The sequence below is a fragment of the Mesoplodon mirus genome (assembly GCF_964341445.2).
Source record: "Mesoplodon mirus genome assembly, chromosome: 4".
Lineage (NCBI taxonomy): Eukaryota > Metazoa > Chordata > Mammalia > Artiodactyla > Ziphiidae > Mesoplodon > Mesoplodon mirus.
Genome location: NC_138979.1, coordinates 143,295,504 through 143,317,124, shown reverse-complemented (window position 1 = coordinate 143,317,124; position 21,621 = coordinate 143,295,504). Strand labels below are relative to the sequence as shown.

At 34.5% G+C, this 21,621-nt stretch overlaps 1 protein-coding gene across 8 annotated transcripts in view; it reads right to left on the bottom strand.

Moving 5' to 3' along the window:
• The window catches only part of KTN1 (kinectin 1), a 126,751-nt gene that overhangs the window by 18,286 nt on the left and 86,844 nt on the right, over window positions 1-21,621 (bottom strand). For 4 of the 8 annotated variants that reach the window (XM_082616740.1, XM_082616739.1, XM_082616742.1 and 1 more), the window contains 16 exons: window positions 18,464-18,498; window positions 17,957-18,047; window positions 17,268-17,336; window positions 16,611-16,648; window positions 15,844-15,934; window positions 15,626-15,694; window positions 14,486-14,523; window positions 13,835-13,925; window positions 13,690-13,758; window positions 13,196-13,233; window positions 11,456-11,546; window positions 9,256-9,324; window positions 8,142-8,179; window positions 6,563-6,653; window positions 4,462-4,548; window positions 1,139-1,228 (listed from right to left, as the gene is read on the bottom strand). In XM_082616740.1, coding sequence (XP_082472866.1) covers window positions 1,139-1,228; window positions 4,462-4,548; window positions 6,563-6,653; window positions 8,142-8,179; window positions 9,256-9,324; window positions 11,456-11,546; window positions 13,196-13,233; window positions 13,690-13,758; window positions 13,835-13,925; window positions 14,486-14,523; window positions 15,626-15,694; window positions 15,844-15,934; window positions 16,611-16,648; window positions 17,268-17,336; window positions 17,957-18,047; window positions 18,464-18,498 — 1,095 coding nt within the window. The remainder of the gene's footprint in view (window positions 1-1,138; window positions 1,229-4,461; window positions 4,549-6,562; window positions 6,654-8,141; window positions 8,180-9,255; window positions 9,325-11,455; window positions 11,547-13,195; window positions 13,234-13,689; window positions 13,759-13,834; window positions 13,926-14,485; window positions 14,524-15,625; window positions 15,695-15,843; window positions 15,935-16,610; window positions 16,649-17,267; window positions 17,337-17,956; window positions 18,048-18,463; window positions 18,499-21,621) is intronic. The other 4 variants (XM_082616743.1, XM_082616744.1, XM_082616745.1 and 1 more) reach the window with 2 other exon arrangements.

Genomic DNA, 21,621 nt, shown 5'->3' with positions numbered 1-21,621 from the left:
ATATTGACTAGATGTATGACATAAAGAATTTTTAAAAAATACAATAATAGTATTTTCTAAAGGAATCCTTATCTTTTAGAAATATTTACAGATGAAATGCTCTGATGTTTGACTTCCTTCAAAATAACGGAGGAAGTACAGGGCTAGAAGTAAAACAAGACCGTGCATCAATGCATACGACATACTGGTAATGGCTGAAGTGAGATACTGGTCTACCTGGCTCATTACGCTCTCTCTGCTTCTGACTATACATACATACAACTTCCCACTAAAAGAGAAAAGGACCTGTGCCACCATTTTAGAAAACTACATGCACGCTCACTGGCTTTCTCTGCCCTCAAGTATTCACTGTATTAATTCTCTGAACGGAGGGAACTTTTCTCTCCCATTTAAAACACATACAACCTCAAATAAAGCAAGTTGTTCTATATCATCTTTAAGACTTTTGCTTGAAGAAGTTAACAGATGACCAAAATCTTAAGTTATGAAATAAAAATAGCCTGGTTCTTAGTATTAAATACATTTAAAAATAAAGTGTTCCTAAAACTAAGAAGGAATCACTTAAAATTAAGTTCTATTTTGAATAAAGCCATTAAGAGCATTACTGATTTATTAACCACTATTGACTTATGAAGAAATATTTCTTTCCCAAATATGATATTTATGATCCTCTAAATAATATGTCTCATATGTAAATTTTACAGATTACAACAAAGTATCAACTGAAAAAACATAAATGTCTTTGAACCAAGTTATTGATTTTAACTACTCAAAACACCCTAGGTTAAAAATGAGAAAGAGTGGGCTTCCCTGGTGGCGCAGTGGTTGGGAGTCCGCCTGCCAATGCAGGGGACACGGGTTCGTGTCCCGGTCCGGGAAGATCCCACATGCCGCGGAGCGGCTGGGCCCGTGAGCCATGGCCGCTGAGCCTGCGCATCCGGAGCCTGTGCTCCACAACGGGAGAGGCCACAACAGTGAGAGGCCCGCGTACCAAAAAAAAAAAAAAAAAAAAAAAAGAGAAAGATTGAGGGATCAGTGCACCCTAAAACCAAGTGCAGAGTGAAAATGCTGCTTATTCACAACTTCCTTGAATAATGATAAAGACATCATGTTTTAAAAAATAATAAATTAATCTTACCAAATTAGAAGGTACAGACACCTTTGGAAATAATTTTTTGAGAACTTCTTTAGCTTCTAACTCAACAGCTTCCACATGCTGTTGTCTTTCCTAAAGCAGAAGAAGAACCAAATCAAACTTACAAGATTACAGAATTTAAAAAAAAAAAGCTACAGTCTTTTAAACTCTAAGAGAAGAAAAAGACTTAATATTTTAAAAATTCTTATTACTGACAAATGTTCTAATTTCCCATTCTGAAATATCAAAATGCTTACATAAGAAAAAATCTGCAAAATCTCAAAAGCACCCTAAGTAACAATGTCTTATATTAATCAAAGTAAGGCAATATCTGACAATATGGACATTTTCCTTGCCATCAAGTGATACCCCTCCAGGAACAATTCAAAAAACAAACAAACAAAAACACAAAAAATACTTCCTACAGCTAAAACAAACTACATGCAAAAAAAATGCATCTGGGTGACATAACTGAGGCTTATTAGGCTGGCAAATCTCTTTCCAAAAAATGCATCACTGATGGACCATGGAATTAATAAAATGGCAACTTTGATACTTGCAGTTTCAAGGTCAGGTGAAGCTATTTATGCTAAACAAAGGGGGGAAAAAAGAACCATCAAAATTTGACAGGTGTACATATGGGAAAAAGAGTAAAGAGAAAGAGGAAAAATTGATGGTGTACTACTTCACCAATGCCGTCAAGAAGACTAACTCTGGCATGTGTGTATGGACTCTGTCAGCTGTTAAATTTAAGGATAAGTATCACAAATGCATGTCTAGATTTGGTGATTTTAAATCCAAGTCTAATGGGTATCAATTATTAACTCAAAAGCATTGTTTGTCAAAATTAGGGTAATGACTTGATCACACGAAAAAATAAAAATCGAATATTCAAACTATCTCTACAAGATTAAAAAATAAAAGACATATATAAAAATGCACATCTAAACCAAGCCAAGAAAATCATCTCAAAACACTGGTGAAGTTCAACAGGTGACAAGAAGGCAAGCAAGCTAGCAAGATCTCAACCCTATCTTCCCCCACCATTTAAATCGATCTTTCAAATCTATTATGGATTTAAGATGCACACGCTTCAATTTAAGAAAATCTAATAACATGAAAATCTAAAGTTATACAATAAGAAGCTAGAGATTAATCATATTCTGTACACACAAAAAGCTGTTACTTTATTCGGATTAATGGCAGGATTTTTAAAATGGATGTTTTAATGGAGTATTTTCAATAACTCAGTAAAGTCCACTATTTTTCAGGGATACATCCACCTAACTGCATAAAATAAGGTACACTCATTTAAGGAAAATGATTAACTGCTAATTCAGAAACAATGAAGAGCTCATTTTTATCATCTGACCACAGAAGTGGTAGAGCAATCTCTAAAGAAAATCAGGAAAAGAGACACTGTGGAACAGAAACTTTTTTGAAAATTCCCCAAGGGAAAAAGAATCTAACTAAAGGTAATAGGTGTCTAACTTGTAACTAAGAAGCACAAGGGTGTACTAGCAATTTTAGGTAAAAAGTTTTCATTTGACATAGTAGTTTGGTTGTGGGTAACGATTTCTATTCCACTTTAATATTGAAAACTGCATTATTATAATTTCCTTAATATCTGTACCTAAGTGTAACACGTGTGAAGTACCTTTCATGTGAACCTGTCATTAATAGTAGGTCCTCAAGAACATTTACTCCTTACAGCACAACCTGTAGTCAGGGGTCCATCAACATCCTTGTATACCTATGCTATCTGAGGACTGTCTAAATTCCATTAAAATAGAGAAGGAGCATAAAGTCTATGCTCTGTAGATCATCAGCCATGCGAGAAGCCATCATGCACTAGGTGATTAGCTCTGAAATATAGATAAATTCTTGTATTCACCACCAAACACATGATGAAACAAATTCTAGCTTTCTTTTGGCATAATATGCAAGAATGCCTATGACAGGTGGCACATAACTTCTTGTAGGAATGGCATGATTTTAAGAGTTTAGCACTTTCTAGATAACCAGCCTCAATAAGAAAATAAAGCTAAAAGGTAGCTCTTAACAGTGAAAAACAAAGTTATAGAAACAATCAGAAACTATACAGAACCTCCACTGCTGACAGGGCTGACTGCAACCACTGACAATGAAACAGTAACATCCTACCTGGCCTAGATTTTTCTGCTCTCTGGCCTAGATTTCTCTGGTCCCAATATCTGCCAAATATCTCAAATTAAGGTTTTAGTGAAAATTAGGGCCTGATGAATAAGTATATAAGTAAATACAAATCCATTTACACTGAAGGAAATATAACCACAAACATGATTGATAAAAAAATTTATTAAAATTCTATTCTGCTTAAAAAAAGTCCTTCAAATGTCACTAAGACTTACATTTAAAATTCAGCATATTACCTTAGCACACAAAATACTTACAGAATGCTGAATTGAATAACATAATGAACTTTAACCCATATATGAAATTCAATAATTCTGTTCCACATTTATTCTTGGTAGGAATTTTCAAAGTGCTTGACTGAACTGGCACATTTATTTCTCTCAATCTTTAAAAACAACTTCTCGATTACAATTCATTAGAAATCTTTAAATCCATGGAACAACTTGAACTCAGGGAGAATATCCTTAATCGTTTTTAAGACAGAGGGGGATATATGTTTCAGGAGCACTTTACATACTCTGGTCAAGAGGATTATCCCTTACATTAATATTCCATACTAAACATAAAATGTGCATCATTACTGTCCAGATACTTCAAAACCTAAAGTTTAATTTTAAGTCCATCTCTTCTAAGGAAGCATCCCCAATAACACACCCAGAATTGATCCTGTCCTTGTACTTCTGAAGACTTTTATCATTTTCCACCTTGTCTGAGTCATCTTGGTGTGCCTCAAAGAACCTAGGAGAGTCCACTGTGCATCACAGGTGCATTCTAGGTACTCAAATGTGTTTGTTAATTCAGTTAGATTTTTTTTGGCTCAGGGTTTTCACCAAGTTCTCTTAATCAACCCAAGAGGTACACTCTGTCTAACAAGAGCTTACATGGGTAGCATAGGCTTCCTGAGACTCATCAGCTTAAAGCAGTAATCACCAAAGCTCAATCAATCAAGTCATCACAACAAAACAGCATGCCCAAAATTAAAGCTTCAAGGAGTAGATGAAAAAAAGCAGAGATGATAGAGGTGATAAATGTGGATGATAAGGAGATTTTATATTTAAATTGCAGTAAAATTAAATGCTTTAGTCTGATTTTAAGACAAGCTGCAGATTTTCTCTGTTCAGTGGATTGTTTCTAGGAGTTAGCATTACAACCTTGGAAGTCTTGTTCACTTTGTCCTGCAGCATTTTTTCAGTTGATGCCAATGCTTCCATTGCTTCCCAGTTTTTCTCCCGAAGGTCCTAATCATTTTTAGAAAGAATGATTTCAGTTTATCCATTATTGAAAGATTTTTGCTTTTTGCTTCATCAGTATTTTGCACTGCATTTAACTGCTGCTTACTGCAAAATTATTTCAATGGGAAAATATGTATATTAGCAAAAAAATAAAAAGCAATGTTTAGAAGTTTGAATGAGAAAATAAAGATGCCCACTTCCCATGTTTTAGTATACACACCGAATATGCCAGCTTTAAAGTAATTACTATGCACATATAACAAGGAAGAAAAAGCACTGAAAAGTAAACACAGAAACCAAGATTACAAATATAATTTCAGGTACATCGAATATTAGAGGATTAAGGACAGAACAAATACACAAGTACTACAAAAAGCTTTACGTGTGATTTTTAAACAGGACCCAATATCACTCACGGGACTTTCCGCTGCAGCATAACATTTTTTTCTCTAAATATGTTTTATTGATTTAACACATTTCAAGTTTACCTAGGAATGACATAGGAATTCACTGTATTTCTCTATCTTTCTTGGCATGGTCAAATGTGCATACCAAAAAGCAACCTGACAGGAATTGTATGAGCTACTTGATCAAGGCAAACGAGGAGGCTAGAAAGAGAAACAGAGGCCTTTGGAAACTGAGTTCTGAAAGATCTATTTTAACAGCACTTCATTAGCAAATATTAATAAGGACAATCTGCTATATTTCAGCCTTTCTTCAGATTTAGAAATCTAAACAGATTAAAAACAACAACTAAAAAGCCAAGAATCACCATCTATTGAATGCTTACTTATGTGCCCAACACTGTACTTGGCATGTCACACAAATTTTCATTAATCCTCATAACAACCCTAAGAGGTATTTATTCCCATTTTATAGATGACAAAACCACGGCTCAGGTAGGCTGATAAATGTGACCAAGTGTACACAGCAAATGAGGGGCAGAACTAGAAGGGACTGACGTTGCAGTCCGCTGGCCTCCAGTGCCCTGGCTCTTTTCACACACTTCAGTGCCTCCAGCACTACTGCTGCTGCTGAGGCATTAGACTGGCGTTACTGTGCCCCCCTTATCTCAGAATCCCCGTAATAAAACACAGTTGAGACGGTAACAGTAATACTGGCAACTGGAGCTTAGGTTTTCTGGCCAAGCAATGCTATTAGTAATGTCACACAAACACACGAAGGGCAATTCACATACCTAAGTTTGACAAACTCGGAGGAGCAGGAACATGTCAACTTGTTAAGTTAACAAATTAACGCGAACTTTGAAAAATTAGCTTTCATTAGAAAATACCCGCTTAGATTTCAATAACACTTCTGACCTTGCTCAAGTCTTAACAATGATACTTTTGTGTGCAAAAATTCCTCATCTAACAAGAACGCTTGCATTCTACTGATAGGTGTCATCCTCTGGTCAGAGAGAATTTAAGAAACTCATCTAAATTTACTACTTGTCAATATTTCACTATCCCTTCCATTCTAACCTAAATGTATTCACAGGTTTTGAGCCCTCTAATATGCTTAATTACCAAAATTCGAAACACCTCTCAATTTAAAAAGGGAGGTGCCAGAAGACTTTGAAAGACATTTAATTATTGAAAATACTAGGTTTGAATACTGGCATTACTTTCAGTTTCCAAAAAGCCTAGCCCAATCAAAATAAGAACAAAAACCTTTAATTTTAAGATACTGAGCTGAAAGAATAATTTTTCCAGATAAAAGTGTAACAGAAAGTCAACTATAGTTTAAAAAAAAAAATCTGTAGCTGTAATAATTTTAACGTCAACATTTAAAATGATATTCAGACATGTACAAAATGGACTTTTCATTTATTCATTAAAAAAATCCACTCTCTAATAAAGTGGTTTCCCCAATAATTCTCTCATAAAACCTACACACAAAACAGTACTTGCCTACAAAGATTAAGAAATCTAAAGTAAAAGTTGATTAAAAAATTCTTAACCATGGTATTTCAGTGAAATAATAATAAAAAGCTTTATTCTGATAAAAATTTGCTTACATTGTTTTTCTTCCTCTGGTGTTCAACAGCATCCTTCAAAGAAGCTAACTCATTCTGGAGACCAGTTATTTCTTTCTCTCTTTCTGAAATTCTAAACCAGAACATGAATATATATAACAATATTTTAGGTAAACAGTGAACATATTATTTGTTACTACAATAAAAACAGCAAGTAGATGATGCTTTGAAAAATGCATTAACCTAATAGGCAAACTCTTTAAGCTTAACCACAGTTACCACAGAAAGCCTATCCATGAATTCCTATTTTCAGAAATAAACTTTTAAATAAATTTTTACAATATGATATACTGACATTTATGCTAAAGAGAAATCATCCCCTAAGAAACACTTCATGAATACATGAACAGCTGTAGTTGTAGTCACTTCTATTTTTATCTAGGGCAGTGAAGTAGCTATTTTCAGAGGAGTAAAAACTGATGTAGACACATTCCCTTAAATATTTTTTTTTCCAGAAGGTAATGAAATCAATTATGACTTTAAGTGGCTAACCCACAATAAAAGCATGATATTAACGTGAGGTAGGTGTTCTCTTTTCACTTTCAAAACAGTCTTGGGATTCATGTTTTTCTGGTTCTATCAAATGAGTTAGTTACTTCCCAGAAATGCAGAAAGAAATGGCAGAGTCACAGTTTGATTCTGGTATAGCTGAGAGGAGGCCTGGGTAGAAAATTAAAGTACAAATCGCTCTTCTGTAAGAATAAGGCTCGATATAAGGGGTTGGCAAACTAGGGTTCAGGGCATGACCCACAGTCTGGTTTTGTATGGCCCTTGACCCAAGAGCTGATTTTATGTTTTTAAAGAATTGTAGGGAAAAAAGGAAAAAAAGAATATGAAACTACGTGGCTCACACAGACTAAAATATTCACTGTCAGGCCATTTATAAAAAAAAGTTTGCTGACCCTTGCTCTATACAGTCAAACTCAAGACTCAAATTAATAGTAAATAATTCTAAACTAGTAAACTACCAACTGTGTAAACAAGTCAAGATGGAAGAACATACAGATATATCACTGAATATACTTCACGTGGTTGACATTTAACATGTTGAAACATACCAACTTACCTGAAATGACCTTAAACGCAGCCTCTTAGAGAAAAATACAGACCCACAATAAAAATGTTTCAGTTAAAAAAAAAAAAACTCCTTAAAAGAGAGTAACCATAAAGATTACAAGATTTGCTTTTCTAATGCAGAAGCTAAACCAAAATGTGCACCGTTCAATTCCACAATGATATCAGGAGGATAATTGAGATAATTTAAGGTAAATCAGTAAAGGCTTCAAAATATAGTTAAATGTGATTAGATATTTTCTGAATGCCTGAAAAACCAGTTATCACCCTCAACAAAATGTTCAAAGAAATGCAAATACCATAAAAGGTACATTTAGCTCAGCCAAAGGCACAGCTAAGCTCTAATGACCTACAGTCCAAGAAATCCAAATAGAACTATAAAAATTAGGGGAGCATTTGCAGTTACATCAAATTGCTTATCTGAGAACTGTTCAGTAAATAAAAACAGTTGCCACTTCCCAAATTGTGAATAAGAATTATTACTTACACTTTTAATAGTTCTTCATGAGGGGGAAAAGAAGATGCCTATTAAAACAGTTAAATGTTATTTTCAAACACAGCTTTCTAGAAGACTTCAAAAAAATTCAATCTGTTCTCAGACATAAACTGAGACAACACCAAAGGTAAGAATATCATATATTCTATATGCCACCAAAAAGTAATTTTAATAAAAACATGTACACATTTATACAATGTACTGAGTGCTAAATCAAATCTTCATTGTCACTATATTCTTAAACTCTTCATTTAACAAACATTTATCAATTTCCTACCATGTGCAAAGCACTGAGTTAATACCTTCAATTTTCATAATGCGTAATTCATATTTGACTACACTAAGCTTCCAAAAGTCAAAAAAATACCATTAGTGAAGGAAAAGTAGGAAAAGTTAGTTAACTTGCATATAACAAAAATTTAGTTCTACATAATATGTAAAGGTACATAGCCCTTCACATATGGTATTTATTCCTGATGACTACAATCTCCCAAACGAAACTACTATAAGTTTCTTGTCGACAAGGACTCTAATTCTTTTGTCCTTCAAAATATTTTCGAGTTAATCCATATACATTCATAATATAAATTAATTTAAAGAATATTTTGGTTAACATTATTTTTTTTAAAAAAAACACACATTTTATTTTTACCAAGCATAATTATACTCTGAAGAAGTATTTTAAATGGTGGTAAACTGTTACTTATAATATTACACATTTCTTAGTTTCTCTCCAATTATAGATGTTTTGTTTCCGGAAAGGGGAAGTAGGGTATACACGTTTTTAAGCTGACCTCTACAGGATTTTATCTGACTTGCTAAGAAAGGCATTCTAAAGGATCTGAAAACATACACACACAGATACATAACAGAGCTGGAATACAGATAGTAATGTTATTTGTGTATACTTTATAAATTATAGATTATCTTATCTTGGCTATAGCATAGCAAACTGCTTTGTTTTTCAGGAAATTTGATAAGCACTTATAAATAAAACAACACATATTTTATTCTCAATGAAAAGACAAAATGGTAATACTTACGGTCATGAGTCATAAAATTTTTTGCCACATAAATAAAAGGCAAGGCATCTAACAGTACCTACCTGTTGGTAGTTCTGCTGCTTAAGCTCCTCAATTTGGGATTTAAACAATTTGTTTTCATCTTGTACTTCCTATTTAAACAAAAATTAAACATGAACACATGGACAGAGCTTTTATTTTCCATATAAGCTTTAAAACGTATCATACAAACCAGGCAAATTCTACAACAGTAACAATTTTTAAAGGGTGTAATAAGCTAATAAGCCCTATATTAAAATACATTATAATTGACAGTCCGCCTGCTGATGCAGGGGACACGGGTTTGTGCCCCGGTCCGGGAGGATCCCACATGCTGCGGAGCGGCTGGGCCCATGGGCCATGGCTGCTGAGCCTGCGCGTCTGGAGCCTGTGCTCCGCAACGGGAGAGGCCACAGCAGTGAGAGGCCCGTGTAACGCAAAAAAAAGAAAAAAAAAAAAAAAAAAAAAAAATATATATATATATATATATAAAATTAGAATTATTCGCTACTAGCCTGGGAGTGGGTATGTCTCAGTGGAAGAAAACAGGATCCAGAAACAGACCCAAACACATGTCAGAATTTACTACAGGGTGACACCTCAGATCAGTAGGGCAAGTCCTACTGGTATTTTGGGCCGTATTTTCTTTATTGTGGGGGCCACCCACATACTGTAAGATGTTCAGCAGCATCCACAGCCTCCATTTACTGGATGCAGTAGCACCCCTCAGCCAGCTGTGATAACCAAAAATGTCTCCAAATATTGCTAAATGTTCCAGGCAGGGGACAGAGCCACTGCAGTCAAGTAACAATCGATTATTTAATAATGTGGCTAGTCTTTTATTTTTTTAAGGTTGAAATGCTATTCTTATAACTTACTCCAATAAATTACATGTGAATAAAACATCTAAGAAAAAAGATAAATTATGAACATAGTATTAGAAGAAAACACGTGAAAACATTTTTATGATCATAGAGTGAGAGATAACTTTCATTTCAAGACTTCAAACTCAGCAAACTACTTACATTTCAGTACATAAGAATTTCCAAAGCGGGGGGGGGGGGGGCAGGAATTAAGTCAAAAGAAAAACTAAAATAAATCACCTCACATGACAAGAAGGCTAACTTCCCTTACTATGTTAAAAGGATCTTATAAGTAAGTAAGAAAAAGTCAACCCAGAGGGGAAAATGTAGGAAAAATTACAGGCCAATTCATATACAAATGATGAGTGCTTAACTTCTCTATCAAATGCAAATTACAATAATCTGACCATCTTTCAAGCATAATATCAAATGTTTTCATCTTCATCGGTGTTGAAGAGGATGAAGAGGAAATGGCTCTCTGTTGGAGAGTGTAATTTAGTTGTTGTAGTTTGGTTGTTTAATTTAGTGCAATTTAGTTTAGTTGTAATTTAGTCTGTTGGAGAGTATAAATTAGTAAAAACACTTTGGAGGACAATTTAGCATTATCTGACAAAATTTACAATGAACCTACTTGGAAAGGGAAGGGAATGTGACAGAACCAACCCTTGGAGCATGAAATGTGAGCACGAGTATTTGAGACAGTGCAGACATCTAAAATTTCCTATTACTTCAAAACAATGTTTTGTAAGGACTTTCAATACTAACTACATGAAGATGAAGAGATACTATTTTCTATTTTAACTATCACTTTCAAGAAGGAAAAAACCCCTCTGCATAAAACCCAAAATCTCACTTGTAGGAATTATAAATACAGATATAGTATAGTAGCATAAGTATTGAAAATATGTGTGTAAGGATATTCACCATAGAACTGTTGTAACAGGAAACACAACTCTAAATACTCTAAGTACCCATAAACCAGGACTGGTTGTATAAATGATAATACAATCAGACAAAAGAATACCATGAAGCCATTCAACGTTAAAGATAAAAATGTGCTTATGTGGAAGGACCTCAAAAACATTATTAATTGGGTGGGGGGAGCAAAATACAAAATTGTGTATGATTAAATACAGTATGTTTAAAAACTATTAAGTACACACACACACACACACACACACACACACACATTTTATGCATGGGCGCTTGCTCAAAAGATATATAAATAATTGATAGTAGTTATCTCTGAGGAATGAGAACAAGTATCTGGGTAGGAGGGAATGTCATTTTGTATTCAATTTTCTTTTGTAGTAGTTAACATTGTTTTCAAACAAGCAAAGACAGTAACTCACATGATAATTTTAAGTATAAACATATTTACCTGTAACAGCTTTGTTTTTCTAGAAAGATCACTCTCCCTTTCTTTTACCACAGTTTCTAATCTCTCCATTTCATTTTCCTTTTCTTTCAACCTAGAATTTTTACAAAGACGTTATATTTAGTTAGGTGAATCGGTGGAGCACAGGAGAATTTTACGACAGTAAAACTTTTTTTTATAATACTGTAATGATGGATACATGTCATCATACATTGGTCAAAAACCCCTAGAATGTACAAAAAGCGTGAACACTAATGGATACTATGGACTTCAGTTAATAGCAATATACTGATTTGGCTCATCAGTTGTAACAAATTACCACACAAATGCAAGATGTAAATAAGAAGAAAAATGGGGAAGGAGGGTATATAGAAATTCTCTGTACTGCTCTCTCAATTTTTTCTGTAAACCTAAAAATGCCCCTCCAAATATTATATTAATTTTCTTTAATGTGAGGTAGAAATAAATCTAAAATCATACTTTAATGATCTATATACCTACTACAAATAGGCCTCAAACGTGTCTCTAAGCTTTCTATTAGCAAATGATATAAAAGCACCTTGACAGTTATATAATGCCCATAAGATAAACAGTTAGTTGTACATATGAGCAATCTTAGTGCCAATAAAGACATCTCCTTTTTCTCCATAAAGATAATGACCTAATAAATACCTTCAATATCTTACTTTTTTTTTTTTTTTTAAATTAAGGGTACTTTAATTTATTTATTTATTTATTTATTTATTTATTTTTGGCTGTGTTGGATCTTCGTTTCTGGGCGAGGGCTCTCTCTAGTTGCGGCAAGCGGGGGCCACTCTTCATCGCAGTGCGCGGGCCTCTCACTATCGCGGGCTCTCTTGCTGTGGAGCACAGGCTCCAGACGCGCAGGCTCAGCAGCCGTGGCTCACGGGCCCAGCCGGTCCGCGGCATGTGGGATCTTCCCAGACCAGGGCTCAAACCCATGTCCCCTGCATTAGCAGGCAGACCCTCAACCACTGTGCCACCAGGGAAGCCCCAATATCTTACTTTTTTAAAGATAGTTTCAAAGGGCCACTTCTTAAACATCAATAAAGACTGATGAGATTACATCAAAGGAAAAATCTCTTAAAAGTAATTGATAGAAGGCCAAAACAATGAAGTACAGATACCTTTCTTACCACTGAAGACTGATTTAGTTTAAGAAAACAGACTTCATAGGATAAAAATTTTCTAGGATAACATCTATTAAGACTGATACCTCCTATGCTCATCAGATTCAGTATTTTTACTAATCGGCACAGCATTAACTGATACAAGATACTATTTTCCCCCAAAGGCAAGTTACTTTTATAGAAAGAGTCAATATTCATTATCAAGATTATGGCTAAGATTATCTTCTGGTTAATTCAGAGATGTTATTCTTTCAAATACTAAAAATGATTTTGATTTGACATAAATTTAACCTCTCTTTATAATAATTACATACTTCATTTAGAAAGAGAGAAAGAGAAAACTTAAATAAAACCAACCAGTCTATATTAGCAGAAAGAGTATCTCAGAAAATGCATCTCTAGGTATCAGAAAGCATTTGAAAGGCCTCTGTTTTATTATACCAAACAGAGATTTAACTTATTTGCCCCTGGACTATAATTCCTACTTAAAAAGAAAGTTAATAACTTAGAAGAAACTCATCATAATATTCAAGGACAGTCTAGAAAATATTGAGAAGTTCCTCTTTAAAATGCTGGCTAAAAGTATACTTACACAATCTCAAGTTCTTCAAATCGTGAGGCAGAACATGCCTAAGAAACAGATTCACATTTTTAATTATAACATGAAAAAGATCAGGTTCTACAATATATTATCTATAGAATCACTCACCAGTAAAATAAAAACACAATTATATGTGGTAAATTTAAGATTGGGCCATTCATAAAACAAAGAATGGATTTTCTTTATTTAATTGTTAATATCCATTTGTTAAAGGATTACAGATTAATACACCAATTAAACACAGACTTAAAAGAGTCCATCTGAAAAAGTAAGGAGAGGAAATTCTTTCAGACTTAGGTTGACAAATGAGGCTGTAGTAGACTTGACAGGGATAAAAGTTATTTTATCCACAACAAAACAACTATACACAGTAATTTTTATGGCAAAAAACTCAGAGAACATATTAACTTCTTTATTTCCTAGTACAGTAAAATAAAGATTCCTCATGTTTTATAAAATATGCTGGTAATTTGTTTATCCTATACCTCTCGCAAGTTATGTTGTGCTACCTCCTGAACGTGAGCTTTCAAAGATTCATTTTCTTCTTGAAGATCCTGAAAAACAATAGGTCTAAATAAAAGTGATATTCAAGTATAAAAAAGGTGTTTACTATTGTTTTTAACTTCTCACCTGTAACCATTTCCCTCTATCGGCTAGGTCTTTCTCCTTCTCTTCTAAAACAGTCTTCATGGTATTCATCTGTTCCTCCTTTCCTTTTAATCTAACAATAAGTTAAGAACTATCAATGAAAACGTTACATGACTAAACAAAGTAAAAATACTGGAGACTGGAAAAGCGTATTTTAGGTTGTACTCATAACCCGAACTGATTAAATAAACTAAAAAATAAATATTTTAAGTATAAAGGCATGTAAGATTTTGGAGATATCAAATTAAGCAGGAACTCTACTCCCACCCCTTAGCACCCTGCTTAAGTCAATACCAGCAAATTTAGCTTATCACAACTCGTTTGGGTACGAAATATATAACCAGTTTCACAGTGGCTATTAAAATGGGCAAAGAGCAACATGTCAGTTGAAGGTCACATTCAGATTATAAAGCAGAAAAATTAAGACTTCCACTCTATCCCCATTCCCATCAAAAAACCTACAGGTTAAATCCTAATGAAAAGTTAAAGACTTTGAGGCCTTTGTGAGACATAATTTGATGTTCTTTAAAATATTACTTGAAATCAAATAAAAAGAAGCTACAACTTTCATTATGATTATATTTAACTTGTGGAAGAGAGATATTAAAGGGAAATGAGGCAAATGGTACTTACAAGTTCTGAAGTTCTTGCACTTGAGAAGTGATAGATAACTAAAATATAAAGAAAGAAGCAGAAAAAAAGCAATTCATAATCCTTTCAGTTCACCTTAGCAGGCTTTATGGTAAACCTTAAAATGTGCACACTTCAAATTACAAAGACCTAGCCAAAATAGAGATGACTTGATTTCACCTTCTCTTGACTCCAATGACAGTAAGAGTAATAAATATTAAATGGGGGGGGGGGTAGAAGAGACAAGGAATATGGTTATGAATAAGTCTAAACAATGTGATACTTTTTTAAATTGTTAAAATTAGAATATTAACTGTCCATATACCTCCTTACTTTGTCAAAGCGCTTTTTCTTCCCAGTCTTCAAGGCCAACTACTCAACAGTACTCTATATTGTCCTTTAATCTCCTCTTCTTACCATACACAGTTCAATAGTACCTTTTATTCCCCACTGCCTTCTCACAGTCCCTTCAGATCTTGGGTTAGATGTCAGTTCCTCAGAAGAAGACCTTCCTGAACTCTCAGTCTATATTAGGAATTTAATCTTTTCCTCATACCCGATTTCATTCAACACATTATCTCCAACCACTAACATAGTACTTTGATAAGTAGGAGGAACTGAATAAATATTGCTGAATGAATCTGTTGGTTGGATGAATGAATGAATCATCTCTTCCACACAATCTCACCACTTTTTTCAATCAAACCTTATCAGATTATATTCACCAAAACCACCCATCTATTTCCAGTAACCACATCTACCTCTGAAATCCCCCAGTGAAATCTGTACTTCATTCTATAGGCAAAGGTTGAGCAATACATATTCTATAACAAAATATTTTGGAACGTGCAGTTAAAAAAAAACAAGTTTACCAAAGTGTTTTGTTTTTTTAAGTTGGCAAACTAAAATGAAACATTAATATAGAAAACTTTCCAGAAAAAAAACTTTACAGTTAAAAGATATGTTGATTAAAATATTAAGAACATTTTCTCAAATCAGGCAAAAATAATAAAAAGCACATAACCCAATATACTTACAGCACACTACTAAAAGTTTTCTTCTGAGTAACAAGAAAAAAACCAAATAGTTCATTAATACACATACACTAATGAATCTGTCATGCTATGGCTCTGGGAGTTTTACCTGTTGAGCCTTTTCAAGCTGGATATTTCCTATTTCTTCTTTTAGAGCCTCTATTTCCTGTTTCAAATCCTTGACAATGACAAAACAGACAAGATTGGACAATGGAAACACAGAAATTGACATAAAATGCAATGTACAGACAAACACATGAAATTAAATGGTATTCACTAAAGTTGATAAACAAAAAAGCAAAACATAAGTTTTCTCTCTCTCAATACCTGAATAGTTTTCTCCTTATTAGCAACTTTGAGAAGTTCAGCTTCCAGAAGCTCTTCCACAGACTTGATCTTTCCATCTTTTTCATGGATCCTTAGATTAAGAAATGCAATATTAAACTTGGGGAGAAATCATCAAGATTCACCAACTAAGATATAAAAATAGTACCAAATCATTAATAGGCTCACCAAATCAACTCTTCCCATTTTAAGTAAAAGCAACCATATTTTGCAGACAGAAGGGGAAAAAAATACTTAAAGCTCTTCCTAAATGAGAATTAAGCAGTAACTACCAGATGGCTGAAGCCTATGCACGCAAGGAAAAGCTGGTGACATGTTTCCAAAGTGCACAGGGAATATAAGATTTGTACCCCACAGAATACTAGGGAGAACTGAGTTCCTCTCAACAATATAGGTTTCTAGGGCTCTGAAAGCTATGACAAAACTTACATACAATTATGGCATTAAACTTTAGAAACACTTCAAGAAAAGAACACATACAAGGAAGTGATCTCTATCCAATATAACCTGTTCGTTAACAGTTCCTAGTGCAGAAACAGAAAATTAACAATTTGATGCCACAAGTTAATAAATGGAGTCAATCATGGAAATTGATTTTTTAACAACTGCACTGGGAAAGCACAGCCAAGTCTCCTTATTCCAGCAATGAAAACTCCTAGCCATCTTAACTGCACAATAAAACAAGATTTATGAGCACTAATAAAACTGGACCAAAAGAAAAAGACCAGTTTAATAATGTCATTACTTACACTTTCTTAAGTTCTTCAACCAGAGATGCAAAGGAAACCTAGAAATAGGAAGGTATCCTACTTGGTAATTTGCTCAAAATATAAATGGGTCATAAATAGAAAAGTATGTTGGTTCTTTAAATTTTCCACTACACCAAAACCCGGGAAAAGTAAACCTGGGAAGTAATTCTTTCTAGATTTTTTAAAATGTCATAATTATGAAAATGAAAAGCACTTTGAAAGTAAGCAGCTTTAAAGCTACTTATGGTAAGTGTAGGTCAAAAGAAAAACCAATAGATAAATATTAAAATTATTGACTCAATGATTCTAACGAGATAAGGAGAAAATAGGAAATTTCGTAACTTCAGGTAACCTCTTTTACTATTATTTAGAGTCTTACTTTATATATGTATACTCAAAACCTTTTATCACTGTAGTAACAAGCAATGACATCCTACCTAGAATACTCTATCCAGTGCCTGGCATAAAGTAAGAATTTAATAAATTGCAGCTTCTATTACTGATAATCAAGTCACCAATCATTCACAGATTAAAACTATAATTGACAAATTCCATGTTGGAGAAGGGAGGAACAAAAAAAGGCTTGCTGCTATATTTGATAACACGTTTGCCCAACATTTAAATGAGAATGGTTGCAGGATCTACTAAATATATTACCTGATCATTTTGCTTGGCCTTTAAGTCTTGAACTTCTTTTGTCAGAGATGAATTTTCTGTTCTTATTGCCTTTTTCAAAGATACATAAGCACAACATACTTTTATTTTCTGAAAAAAACAGCTAGCTTCTCATTTTTCTCTCCAGAGCTAGCCAAATGGACTTTAATTCAATTATCCTCACAAGTATTTCTACTTATGTTTCCACAACCTGAAAACCACACAGTATACCACTTGTCAAGTCACTTCTCTCCCTAAAATCAAATACACCTTTTACCTTATTTCTTCCAGCAATCCTATCCAAATTAAGTTAGTTAAGGCTAATGATAATCATAAAATAAAACTGCATTCTCTCCATTCTATGGCCTCCAATATTATTTCATGAACTTATCAAGTCCACTAGTTATCCTTGTAACTAGTTATTGTTTGGTTATAATTCGGGCATGGGTGGAGGTGGGGGAGCATATATTACAAACCATAACAATAATATCTACTTCATTAAGGCAGTGAATGCTATAGGTAACTACACATTTTTGGATTTATAATAAAATCTTAAATTTATTGAAAAAGGACATATAAATTCATAAAATGTGGGTAACTAAAAGGTATGGGAAAAATATTACACGTTACAGTAAAACCACTTCATGTTCACTGAATAATCATAAGGAAGACAAATATACAAAATTCTTTACATTCAGTTCTTCCTCTTTAGTGGCCACCTGAATAAGTCCAGTTTCAAGTAATTCTTCTACAGTTTTCAACTTCTCATCTTTTTCTTGAATGCTGAAATTATAAATTTAAAACACATGTATGAACTATTTTTCAAAGAAAATGATATGATTTCTAAATAAATATTTTACATGGATCAACTCCTATGCCCATTGCTCCTTATAAACTTTCAATTCTAGAAAGGTTTCTAAGGATCTTTGGTCATGGTCCAAGGGTAGTCCCTCTTTACCAATAACTAAAATGTATTCAAGTAATGCATGCTTACACGCTAGCCTAAACAAAGAAATCATGGCCACACATGACATCCACAAACTTAATGTAATTCCAAATCAATCAATAGTACACCACTCTCTTCCATTATCAAGTACAAAGAGAAGTTTAAGAATTTAAATTAATATAGTTAATAATTCTGCTATCTCAAACGGTAGAAATGAGTCATTAAAATATTTTTTAAAAATTTAATCTCTTACCATCTTTCCATTTGTTCCAAAACATCTTTATTAGGCTAAAATAAAATCACCAAAAAAGAAAAAAAAAAGATTAATTTTACCAAGTTTGCATGAGGTAAAACTACTTCAGAAATAGAATTCTATTAGTATTAATTAGATCCAAAATTTAGGAAGATGATCCATGTTTGAAGACTGCTAATAGTTAAAGAATTACTGAATTCAGAAAACACAAGACAGGGGCGTCCCTGATGGTGCAGTGGTTAAGAATCTTCCTGCCAATGCAGGAGACACGGGTTGAGCCCTGGTCCGTGAAGACCCCACATGCCATGGAACAACTAACTGTGGCTGTGCGCCACAACTACTGAACCCACGTGCCTAGAGCCCATGCTCTACAACAAGAGAAGCCACCGCAATGAGAAGCCTGCACACCGCAACAAAGAGTAGCCCCCCGCTCGCCACAACTAGAGAAAGCCTGTGTGCAGCAATGAAGACCCAACACAGGCAAAAATTTAAAAAAATAGAATAAATAAATTTATAAAAAAAGAAAAGAAAACACAGGACAGAAAAGACGAGGCTACACAAAAGACACAGAAAAAGATGAAGTATAAAACGGGCTGGCAAAAATGAACTAGTCCCTTGTAAGTTTTTAATTACTATAAAAGAAATATTAAGGGTAAGAAGAGAATTTGCCCCTCCTTTACATTAATTCTTCAAATCTAAAATTCCAAGGCTCTAAGGCCTTGCAGGCCAAGAAGGAGGCTTTGTTCCTCCTTTTTTTTTTAAAACTAACATATAAGGCAAGTGTACAAATCCTGTGTACAATTCAATAAATTTTTAACATGTAGATTTCACATAACCACCACCTAAGCCAATATACAGAATGTTTTAAAATTGACTGTAGGGACTTTCCTGGTGGCGCAGTGGTTAAGAATCCACCTGCCAATGCAGGGGACACTGGTTCGATCCCTGGTCCAGGAAGATCCCACATGCCACAGAGCAACTAAACCTGCGAGCCACAACTACTGAGCCCGCGTGCCACAACTACTGAAGCCCACGCACCTAGAGCCTGTGCTCTGCAATGAGAGAAGCCACTGCAATGAGAAGCCCACACACCGCAAAGAAGAGTAGCCTCACCTCACTGCAACTAGAGAAAAGCCCACGCGCAGCAACGAAGACCCAACACAGCCAAAAATAAATAAATTTATAAAAGTAAAAAATAAAATAAAATTGTAAAGTGCAGAAGCAACACAAGAACGTATTCTCCTTGTTACATTAAAACATGACATGTGAGCTGATCCCAACCATTCACCCATCCTTCTAGCGTCCCCCCCATACACTTTACAAAGTCCTCAATGTTATATTTACTATGTGTCCAGAAGCCAGGTTTCCCCCTCAGCATTCCTAGGTCTTCAGGCAGCTAAGCAACCTGACAAAACAAGTTTGAGGTCTTTTTCCCTTCAACATTCTCTTCTACCCATCCCATTCCCTACCTGCTTTCTCCTAATTTTGTCAGTTTCATAATTTTTCTCCAATTTTATTACAACCATTTTTCACAAATACTATTAATTTTTCCATTACCAAATCCAAGTCATAAGATTCCACTTTTAATGTATTTCTAAAAACTAACCCCCTTTTCTTCAGTGTCTTAGGTTAGATCCTCAGCTTTACTCATCTCAAATATCACAATACCCTAATTCTTCTCCCTGTCTCTAGAGTTCATAAGGACTATATTGTGAGAGGTACAGAACTTCCGAATGGGGGAAAAAAACTTTCCTACCATCAGAAAGGAGATAGGAGCTGTCAAAAGTACATTAAATCATGTTTATAAATTGTGAAAAATAAATCATGCAGTAAGTTTATAAATCTTTCATCAAGATGGCTTTTGTCCATCTTTATTTTTATTTTTTATTTTTTAAATAAATTTTTAAATTTTATTATTTTATTTTATTTATTTATTTATTTTGGCCGTGTTAGGTCTTCATTGCTGCGCGCGTGCTTTTTCTCTGACTGTGGCGAGTGGGGGCTACTCTTCGTTGGGGGCGCAGGCTTCTCACCGCGGTGGCTTCTCTTGTTGCAGAGCAGGGCTCTAGGCGCGTGGGCTTCAGTAGTTGTGGCACGTGGGCTCAGTAGTTGTAGCTCATGGGCTCTAGAGTGCAGGCTCAGTAGTTGTGGCGCACAGGCTTAGTTGCTCCGTGGCATGTGGGATCTTCCCGGACCAGGGCTTGAACCCGTGTCCCCTGCATTGGCAGGCGGTTTCTTAACCACTGCGCCACCAGGGAAGCCCTGTCCATCTTTATTTTTGATGCATGTCATCTCATATAAAAACAATACAAAGTAGGTGACTATGTATGGTGATAGACATTAACTAGACTTACTGTGATCATTTCAGTGTAACACAAATATAGAATCATTATGTTGCACACTTGAAATTAACATGTCAATTGTATCTCAATTTTTTTAAAAAGACAACACTATTAAGTCCTAGTTATATGCAGCTTGATCATTTAGTTGTATTACACCTTTAGTACTGCATCCTTCACTACCACATAAATTCAAACACCTCATGGTTACCAGAACGATCCATCTAAAATACTAGACAAAATGCTGATTCATTCTTTCAACATCCTTCAGCAGCATACCACATTCTAGATCAAGCTCATGGTCCTTACACAGCCTACAAAGTCCTTCATGATTAGGCCCTAGCAAATCTTTCTCTTCCCCTTAACACCTCATACTTTGCACTTCCACAATATGCCAATATGCTCTGAATATGCCAATTTGGCCACACTGCCATGACTTTTGACACTGTATCCCCTCAGTTTGGATTGCCCCTTAGCTGTTCAGCAAATTCTTGGCTATTTTTCAAAATCAGGTTTAGCTGTCCCCTCTCTGTGGCACCTCTTACTCTCCTTCAGACAGAATTATCTCTTCCTCTAAACCTGTACACACAGTTTAAAAATTTTTCAAAAAGAGAATTTTACTCATCACACTTTTCTGAGAGTACACCTATCTCCACACTAAACCATATTCTTGGGGCAAGAACCAAGTCTCATTCATCTCTGTAGCCTTAGCATTGTAGCACAGTACCTAGCATACTCTCCATTAGTAAAAATTTAATGGACTCAACATCCTTTAACAAGGTTACAGTTTAACAAGTACTCTTGGTCAATTGCTCACTG